Source organism: Trifolium pratense, linkage group LG4 (genome assembly GCF_020283565.1).
Source record: "Trifolium pratense cultivar HEN17-A07 linkage group LG4, ARS_RC_1.1, whole genome shotgun sequence".
In the NCBI taxonomy this organism is placed as follows: Eukaryota; Viridiplantae; Streptophyta; class Magnoliopsida; order Fabales; family Fabaceae; genus Trifolium; species Trifolium pratense.
Window position 1 is genome coordinate 48,395,639 of NC_060062.1, and position 10,723 is coordinate 48,406,361.

Here is a 10,723-nt window from a genome sequence, read left to right on the forward strand (position 1 = left end):
TATATATTTAATTTTAAATTTAATTTTTAAATAACGTATCGCGGCCGTATCGTATCGAGAATTTTGAAAATTTTCTCGTATCGCCATATCGGTGTCGTATATCGTGTCACGTATCGGAGCTTCGTAAATAAAAATAATGTGGTTGAAATGATAGACCCCACTAAAAATAGTCTACGAGATTACCATTTACGGCGGGTGCTAGGGTGAGAGAGCATCTAATATCTCTCACCAGTGAGTCATAGCTAAATACCATTAGATTAAGAGAGTCTATAGATCTTATTGTGGTTTATCTGTATGATATTTGTTTCCTTTTGTTTGACCTTGACTTTTTTCTTTTTATAATTTATTTTTTGAAATTTAAAATTACTATTATTGTTTTACAATTTAAAAACGTAAATTAAATTTCCATTAAAAAAAACCCAGAAAAAAATTAATCATCAATCTTCAAAACATAAATTTAATTTTCATCCAAATGAATTTTTTTTTCTCCCAAAATCTCAAATCTAGAAATAACTCATCTCTCTCCAACTTCATCTCCATCTCCTTTTCATTCTCCAATCTCCTTCTCTCTACCAACACCACAAACCCAAATACCAACCTAAAAACAAAGCTGTTGCTCCCAAAACAATAACAACCCCAAAAAATTGCTTCTTCTTTGGCAGGAGCAAAATTACTCAAATAATCTCAAATTAACTTCTTACTTCAAATCTATTTCTTTTTTAGAGCAAAAGAAAAATTTATTTGGGTTTGAATGTTTGAGTTTGGGTTAGGGAAAATGTTTCCATGAAAATTTTCGATGTATTTAATTTGTGAAATTTCATAGTTTGGGTGACTTACCATACCTTCATCTTCATGTTAGTATATTCTCTTGAAGATGAAGATTATGAAAAACATGTTTTTTTTTTTTTTTGAAATATAAGTTTTGTTATTTTAAATAATGGTAAATATTATTTTAGTATATTAGCATGAATAAATTTATTTGCTAAAAAATGTTGAATTTATAAAATTAAAACAATGGAAAAATAATGGCGGTTGAGAAGAACTGAAGAAGAGAACAAGAGCAATGATAATATATAATATATGCATCATGCACCTTTTTCATTGAACGGTTGAGATTCATTATTTAAGTTGTCCACCCATGAGAGATATGAGACAGTCTCTCACGGTAGAACCCGCCACCATTTACTAGTAACATCACTAAAAAGAAGTTAAAAACTGTACTGTCAAAAAAAAAATAAAAACTGATTAAATTAGAATAATTAGAATTCCTACAGATATTTCTAGTCATTATTATTCTATGCCAATATAATTGAGATATGGTGATGCTTTTGCAATACATTCCCATTTATTGGAGAAAAAAGCACCTAAGCTTGTAAAAAAAAAAAACTATTCAATACTTAAAATGTCCCGTAGAATAATAAGATTAAAGTTTTTGTAAGATTAACTCAGTTAGTAGAAACATCACAATCACATTATATATATATCAGGGTCGAAGTTCGAATCTCATATGCAACACTTTTCTAGCAAATACTATTCACTAAACTACATGATGAATTAAAAAAAAAAAAAAAAGAATAATAAGATTAAAAGTCAATAAATATTAAATACTTAAAATGGTTCAAAATTTGACTTAATATCAAAAACGTGTTGGGGTTGGGTAGTTGCTAATGCTACTTGGCTACTAAATAAAGCTACCCAAATTGGGTATACATTGGAAATTTTCTAACTTGAAAAGAATATAGAATAATTACAATTTATAACATTTACGAAGAACATTAATTACTTACTAAAATTCAATCACATAAGTGACAATAATTCCAACTACAACCAAAGAAAACTACTACTACTACTAGCATCCTAATTTATACCTACAGCTACAAACCAAATCATACATGATTTGATCAAAACTGTCCAAGAAACCAAAACAAGATGTGATCTTCAAATGCCACACTGTCTCTAAAACCTATGACAACAACAACCATATGGAACCTATGCACATAACCTTAATTTCTCACAAGCTTGTGTTGTTGTCCAAACCAAGCATGTTGTTGATCTTTCTGCCCTTGTTAAGGTCACATCTTCATTTCCATTAATGTCTAGTCTTTTTTTTCTTTGCAATTTAAGGTGCATAGACAATTCAAAAAGACCCCATTTGCACATTACCTTTTGCATTGATCCATACTTGCATATTAACTTCAGAATGTTCATATTGAATTCATAGACTACAAATGTAACTTTACAACCAAAACATTAGCAGTTGATATTGCAGCCAAATTATCATGAATTCCTTCCAATATCTTTGCCGGAAAACTCTCCGTTGCCGAAGGATGCAGTTGCTGCGGTAACATCCAAACCACCGCTGCCACCGATTGATGTAATAAGTGCTGACAAGCCTCCGCCAGCACTTCCACCAGCAGCCATACCTAATCCTAGAAAATCAAGAGTTGTCTGTTTAGGACCAAACATTGATGGAGTCCCTAACATTAATTCCTTTAGTCCTGAATCACCGTCACAAGGAAGTCTGAGTCCAAGTCCTGCTGGACCTAAACCAGAACCCTCCGGTTCCACTTGTCCGAGACCCCAGTGCAGGCTATCGTGCTGACCTGATGAAGTGGAAGCTGAAGATGACACAATTCCAAGCCCACGAAGCAAAGATGCGTTAGTTGCGGCAGCTCCCATTTGAGCAGCTTTCTGCAGTAATGCAGTGGCAGACATTGCTGGCGGCTGATGTGTAGGCACATATTGACGACACTCCTGCCCTCCTGTTCCGAAAATTGATGATCCAGGATTGGTCGAGAGACAAAGAGATATGGCCTCGGACGACGGAGGAGCTGAGAAATCTGTCGAGCGATCTGGACATCCCATCGACCTAATTAAATCAGTAAACACTGGTGTATGAGATTGCATACTTGCAGAAGCCGAAGCTGTTGATGAAGCAAACAAACTTGCAAACACGCCACTGCTAGTAGCAGCACAACCATTACTTGTCGAGCTAGTGCTGCTACTACTACTACAATTGGCATTCAAAACAGCAGCAGCAGCAGCAGCAGTAGTAGTAGTAACAATAGCTTCTGGCTCCTCTACGATTTGCGGTGGATTTTCCGGCAAATCTGGAAAAATCAAAACATAGAATAAGGAAAAAGCAAAGCAGGAACAACACAACACAGCATCATTATTTTAAATTATAATGATATCAACTAATAGGGAAAAGGAAGAACAAAAGCAACCACTCATAACACATATACAAAGTAAAGTTGGTTCCTTTCTTTTATGTTAAATTAAAGTTCAGAACTAAAGTAAAGAACAAAAACAATAGTTTTTCCACAATCTTCTATCTTTTTTAGCTTTTAGTAAGATCTTTGTAGTTTCTTTTTCAACCAATGCATAATTTTAGATCCAACAATCACACAAAAAACACCTTTTTAAGTGATTAATTTTCATTACTTAATTAGCATCCCCTGAATCTCAGATCACTTGATCCTGTTTCTCACTAAAACAAGTCACAACAAAAAACAATAACAGACAAAAAATACTAAAAACCAAGATCACAGAAACAAACAACACCACCAAAAACAAAAGTTTGAATTTTGTTGTTTAGTTTTAACCACATCAAACAAGACAAATAAAACCAACCCAGAAAAAAAAAAACACTTCTTTTCCTGATTCAATAAATATCTACCTAGCTTTTGATTCTCCAAAGCAGAGGACACACCACTATTTGACTGAGGAGTTGTTATAGCAGCCGGCGTGGGCGCCACCGGCAATGAATCACCTGTCAAAACCTTTGAATCAGATTCTGAATTAGCTTTCCCAACAGCTTGATTCTGAGATTTTGCATTCTCTTCAGCCAAAGCATCACAAAAAGCTCTATGTGTGATAAAACTATCCCTCCTTCAAAATCAAACACACAAAAAATATAAAAAATTAAAATAAAATAAAGAGATTCTAAAACTTAAAATTAAAATCATAAAAAAAGAAAAAGAACCTGGAAAAAACAGTTCCACAATCACATTTATACTCTCTAGAACCACAAACTTTAGAGTGAGCTTTCCAATCAGATTGAACAGCATATTTCTTAGAACATTTATCACATTTCCACTTCTTCTCACCATGTTTTCTACAAAAGTGCTTTTTAATTCCAGTTAAATCACCTAAAGCTCTAGAAGGATCATGATGAACACAAGTTGATTCAGGACAAACATAAACCCTTTTCCTAACTTCTTTACTTGATCTTTGTCTTAGTTTCCATGGTAAATTATGTCCTCTTCTATGAAGTTGAAGATTCTGATCTCTTTGAAAACCTTTGTTACATATTTCACATACAAATCTGTTTGTTGCTAACAAAGTTGTTGGTGATAAAGCTATCACTTCTGCTTCTGGATCTTCACAAATCAAACCCAAAAAAATTAATTAAAAAAAAAATTAAAAAATAATAATATTAATTAATTAATGAAAAAAAAATGTAAAAAATGAATTTTGATGTAATTTGTACCTGGCATTCCTGGGAGATTTCTTTTTTTCTTGGTGGGTTTTGGGGTTTGATTATTGTTGTTATTACCAAATGAAGAGATACTAGCTTCACCTGAAGCTGTTGAAACATTGTCTAAATCAACCATTGGAAATAATTAATAAATAATAATAATATTAATAGCCTAACTCTATGTAGATATGAACTTTGGAAAGTAATAATAATAATCTTAGGACAAAGAGGGAAAAACTTAGATGCATTAAAACAAGGAATGAAGAAGCAACTTTTTTGGTTTTTGATTTTTTGTTGTTTTGTTAGGGTTTTTTCTATCTAAGCTTTTGTTTTGTTTTGTTTTTCTCTTTATCTTTATCTATATCCACCGGTCAACATGCTAAGGTTTTATTCTTCTTTTTTTTTTCTTTTTTTTTTTTTTAATTTTTATTTTTACGTTACCTCGTTACGCTCATTTACACATACACCAACTACCACAAAGTCCAATAATGGTTCTCAATGTAATCTTTGGAATCCAAAAACCCGTTGACAAATAATACCTTTATTCATAAAAACCTCTTTACATTTCACACACACGCTTCTCGCATCTTAATCTTAAGATTAGTAAATCTCATCTTAAATAGTTGAGGTTAAGGGATCATAAAAATTAGGAATCTAAATTAGCTCAGTTGTTAAGGATATCACATTATATATATAAAAGTTAAAGTTCAAATTTCGAACATTTTTCTTATATATACTAGTTTCTCTGGTTTTTAATATAAGATTTTTTTTTTACTTTTTAGATTCATTAAAAATTTAATGTATCTAGTTTATAATATGGACTAGATACGTTTAATTTTCGATGAATCCAAAAAATAAAGTCTCTCTTAATATATTAAGAATCGGAGGAGTATTAAGATGAAATTTTGAACCACTAATTTATTTGACAAAAAAATAATTAGGAGTTGAGTCTCATTTCGTTACTATAACAATGATATGCTTAGATTGAAATTGAATACGATTTTTAACTTTTAAATTCTTTATATTTAAGGTGCGTTTAATTATCAACAATAACTTAATTTTTCTTGAGTTTATAATAGAGTTGATAATCGAATTCAGGATCTCTAATATACCACTTTAAATAGTAAACTAATTTAAATGGTACAAATGTTAACTTAAACATATAGTTAAGGTTTTATTTAGGGTCATGCTAAACAGTGCCCTCGGGGCACTAGTTAAGCATACTAAAAAAAGAAAGAAAGAATAAAATTAATGATGAGAGATAATAACTTTTTACATTTTTAAGGTATTGAATTCACAATTTCCAAGATAAAATTTCCATTTTGATATGCTTAACTAGTGCCCCCGGGGCACTGTTTAGCATTTTCCTTTTATTTATACCTTTTACATATGAAAAGATTCGGTTGGATAGATAAAAGAATCTTGTCAAATAAATTATCAACTGAGATTAATGTATTATCCGGTCTTTAATATAAAAAAAAAAATTTAACTTGATAAATTTATCGAAAATTTAATGTATCCGATCAATAATATAAACTAGATACATTAAATTCTGAATAAATCTAAAAAGTAAAATTTCTCGGCGAGAACTATGTACATAATACAAAACTGAGTGTACTAAACTAATTAGGAGGTGAATTTTAATGGTAAACAGTTAAGTGAGGTTAATTAAGATTGTGAGGATGATTTGTGTAGTGGAATGGGTCGTGGAAGAATAGAAGGGTATTTATGTGTTTCGTGTCCAAATTTGCATCTTCCACTTGTTTGTTTGTCTGTCTAAGCAAATGATACTACAGTGAAGTGAAGGACGAGTGATAAATAATTAGTAATATCCATGTTTGTCGTTTAGTGCGGTGAGTCTTTGTATTGGTTTGAATCCGTATTCAGTAGAAACCGACAAGAACAGACAGACACACACCACACCACCATTTTACACGCTATTGGATTTATAGATATAGCCATATAGGTCTATAGGGGTATTTACTGGTCCGGTTCGGTTCGATTTGGTTCGGTTCAGTTTGTATAACTTGGAGATCTAAGTCAACTAAACCGATATTTTATTTGAAATTGTTCAAATTTAAAGTTCAATTCAATCTAATATGAAATGATTTGGTTGAAATAACAAAGATTATGATTTTAAATTCACAAAGTTAAACCATGCAAAAATGAAGGAAAAATAAAACACTATATCAAACAAAATATATAGTAATAGAAAAATTAAATATATGTAAAAATACTTATTTAGCTAAAAGAAAAATGATTAAGAGAGATGGTTTTGAGCCAAAATTAATATTAAACCCCCTCCTTTATAATCAAACATAATAAAATAAAGTGGTGACAACTAGATTAAAAGATGAGAAGAAAAATTGGAGTTCCATATGATTCTACATTACTCTGTACATCCAAGCTTTTTTTTGTATTAATCCTCTGATTTGTAAGAGAAAAGATTTTCGATAATTCAAAATTCGGCCAAAACGATCATTAAACCACATCCAAGAGCTTACTCTAATATCATCCATAATGAAAGAAGCATTTGGAATTGTTCCCTCAAAAATCACTTTGTTTCTTAGTTTCCATATGTTCCACGTAGTAGCCAACCAAATCAAATGTCTAACACATCCGCCATTCTTTGCTTTTACCATGTCGCCAAACAACTCAAAGTGATTCCATCCTTGTGAACCTGCTGAAATATTCTTTCCAACCCAATAAAAAAATGCTTCCCATACTCCTTTACTAAATGGGCAAAGAAAAAATAGATGAGGGCAATCATCATTATCATTAAAGCAAAAAACGCAAGGTAAATCATGCGGATTATGCAAAATACCTCTATAGTTGAGCGCTGATCTTGTTGGTAATCTTTCTAATAACAGTCGTCAACCGAACATCTTTACCTTGGATGGTACAACATTCCTCCATAATTTATTGATCGCAGACAACACGTCGGGGTTCAAAAACTCATCCCGACAGTGTTCTAATAACTAGTTGTAACAAGATTTAACAGAAAAAAGACCATTTTTACCAGGAATCCAACGCCATTTATCATGAATATTTGAGTTCTTCCAACAACTGCTCTTCACTACTTGATAAAAGCCCATCCCACTGCCCAGACCACATAACAGATTCGTCGTAACCAATCAAACGCTCAACTATCATAACATCCGGTGAAACCTCTTTTGCAAAAAGATTAGGAAATAAATCTCAAAAAGTTTGGTTCCCAGACCATTTAAATTTCCAAAAATCAATGTTACGACCGTTGCCGATAACACTTCCTACATTTAGTTTAAACCAGTCGACTTCCACCCCCCTTCCCCGAACCAATTACATCCTTCCACCATATCGATGGTTTAGTTCCATTTACCGACGTACTGCTACCCAACAAATAAGTTGGCAGATGGCCATACCTGAAGTGTAATAAATCAGCTCATACCGCATCACATTCGGTTAAAAATCTCCATTTCCATTTGCTTAACAATGCCAAATTAAATAGTTCTAAATTCTTTACCCCTAACCCTCATTTCTCCTTGGGTAAACAAATTTGATCCCATTTAGTCCAACAAAGTTTTTTATCCTCCACTCCACCACCCCACAGAAAATTTCTTTGGATCCTCACTAACTGTTTTATGACACAAACAAACGCCTTAAAAAAAGAGAAAAAATAAAGAGGAAGACTAGTAAGTACCGAGTTAATGAGTGTAATCCGGCCGCCATAAGATAATTGACGACTAGTCCATGTGCTTAATCTTTTGGTCAATGCATCCACCACTGGTTTCCAAGTCACTCTCCTTCTAGGATTAGCTCCGACCGGTATTCCCAAAAATTTAAATGGAATAGCTTCAGTTCGACATGATAAAAAAGATGATCCTGCTTCCAACAGCCTAGAATCGACATTTAGACCGTACAACTTACTCTTCACAAAATTAATTTTAAGCCGAAACACCAATTCAAAACTTCTGAGTAAAATTTTAATGGTCCGAATATTGTCCCAAGTGCCTTCCCCTATCAAGATGGTATCATCTGCGAATTGGAGCATCTGAAACTGACAATCACCATGAATCTGATAACCCCTAAACTTTCCTTTCTCGATCGCTTTTCTCATCAACCCTGCTAAACCTTCAGCTACAATTAAGAAAAGAAAAGCAGATAATGGGTCTCATTGTCTTAACCCTCTACCAACCTTGAAATCACCGGTAGAACTACCATTAACTAAAACGGACATAAAACTTTCAAAGATGCAACCTCTCATCCATTTCAGCCATCCATCGGAAAAACCCATTTTAATCATCATGCGTTCCAAAAAATTCCAAATAACAATGTCGTAAGCTCTTTCAAAATCAACCTTGAACAACAAATTAAACAATCATCTTTCCTTTTTTTAGCAAGATCAATAATTTCATTTAAGACCACAACCCCATTCAAAATCTGTCTTTGCGGAAGAAAAGCGGAAAAAATCAACTAACTACTACTGTATTAATTAATAAAGTTATTTTGGTAATTGAAACTTATTTGTGAATTACTATTCTCTCCAACCGGGTGTATTCCAACCTCACACAACATTGAATATTTTGGACAGGCCAAATGCTTCCGACAACTCAACTGATTAAGATATTTAATATTTATGACACAAATTTTGTTTGCAGAAAAAATATATTTTAAATTTAAATATTGTACGTCATTTTATAAAAATTTATTTTGATAAGCCTTCAGGAAATCTTTTTGTATGAAAACAAATTCAAAAGAGTACAAAGTCAAAGAACTTTAATTAATCTATGAAAATGGAAATGCTTTTAAGTATTTTGTATCAATAATGGTTTGCCACGTTCCTTTTTCTTATTATTTGACTGAGCTTATTACTATTATTAATTTTTTATTTATTAGTATATATATATTATTTATCATTTCATAGATTGATCTATTTCCTTTACTTTTGGTTTCAAGTTTCAACCTTCATGTGCTTCGAAGCAGCTTTTTCCCTCAATAATAATAATAATATACTATAGTCTACAAGCTTCCATTGTTTTGACAAATATATATATATATATATATATATATATATATATATATATATATATATATTAGTTTTAGTTTAATTTTTACTATTTGTTTTAATATATATGGCGACGAGGTGAGGAAACTTCCAAGAGCCATGATACTCCTGATCAGATTTCACATTTTCTGGTAAATATGTACGATTTTTAAAATGATAATGACGGTGGAAATGGAATGTGCAAAATAGGTGAGTCAGTGAGTGTGTATTTGTGATTGAATCGATTTTAAAAATAGAATATAATTAATAGTCATAATATTATAATGGGCTTAATGTAAAAAAAGAAAATTAGAATGGGCTAGGCCTATGTATTCCGTTGTATGAACAAAAAGAATTTTTAAGATAGTTTCTCAATCAGCCACCCAAAAACATTAGGGTATTAGAAGCGTGTTTTTTTCGGCATTGTATTTATTTTGACGGATTTCATATTTTTTGGTTTATAATATTGACAATGAAAATTAAATCTAGATGCATACTATTTAAATTTTTCACCACTAGATCAAAAATAGTGGCTTTGACAGATTTCATGTAAGAGAGAGTTTGTACTATTTTTATAAAAAAGAAGAGTGTGTATTCCCTTGACAAATTAAAATAAAATAAGTGAGTATGTATTTGTGATTGGCCATATTTAAAAAAATGATAGTGATAAATATTAGAATGGGCTTGGCCCATGTATTCCCTAATTCATAAGAGAGTGCTGCATGGAAGGGAGAAATGATTATAGGTGAAAAATAGTTGTGCAATTAATAAAAATGGTTCAAGGCTAATTAAATACTATCATAGGAGCCTGATCAAAAAAAAAAAATACTCATAGGAGTTCTCGTGAACTAACTCAGTGTGGAGAGATATCACATATATTATGTAGGAGTCGTGATTCGAATCCCAAACATTTCATTTATTTACGTGAAATTTCTAACCACCAGACTACTAGACAAAAAAAATAAAATACTATCATACATTGACATATAGCATAGTAAATTACATGTTAGAAGTTTAAGATGTGATATTACGGTTATGTTTGGACTAGCTTATTTCGAACTTTTCAAGAAGAACTTTTCTACTTTTGGTGACAATGTCTTATTCAATTTGCTGTCTTTGTTTGGTGATTGCCAATTACTTAGGCCCTATTGAGAGGGTTAATTGATTAAATGTGTTATTAGGTAAATTGAGACTAAAATGAGCATTAAAAATATTATTAA

At 31.7% G+C, this 10,723-nt stretch overlaps 1 protein-coding gene across 1 annotated transcript; it reads right to left on the reverse strand.

Moving 5' to 3' along the window:
• Positions 1-1,739: 1,739 nt before the first annotated feature.
• LOC123920812 (zinc finger protein GAI-ASSOCIATED FACTOR 1) lies at positions 1,740-5,009 on the reverse strand. The gene is made up of 4 exons (XM_045973131.1): positions 4,493-5,009; positions 3,986-4,382; positions 3,680-3,891; positions 1,740-3,110 (listed from the first exon to the last, which is right to left on the reverse strand). The coding sequence occupies exons 1-4, from the start codon at positions 4,614-4,616 to the stop codon at positions 2,278-2,280; spliced, it is 1,566 nt and encodes a 521-aa protein (XP_045829087.1). The 5' UTR covers positions 4,617-5,009; the 3' UTR covers positions 1,740-2,277.
• Positions 5,010-10,723: the final 5,714 nt, after the last annotated feature.

What these genes read in the sequence shown, in the direction of transcription:
- LOC123920812 (XM_045973131.1), bottom strand. Translation starts at nt 4,616, where the DNA reads ATGGTTGATTTAGACAATGTTTCAACAGCTTCAGGTGAAGCTAGTATC. An exon ending in AAATCTCCCAGGAATGCCAG is followed by an intron (nt 4,383 to 4,492) that starts GTACAAATTACA and finishes TGATTTGTGAAG; the next exon opens with ATCCAGAAGCAGAAGTGATA. An exon ending in TTTGGAGAATCAAAAGCTAG is followed by an intron (nt 3,111 to 3,679) that starts GTAGATATTTAT and finishes TGATTTTTCCAG; the next exon opens with ATTTGCCGGAAAATCCACCG.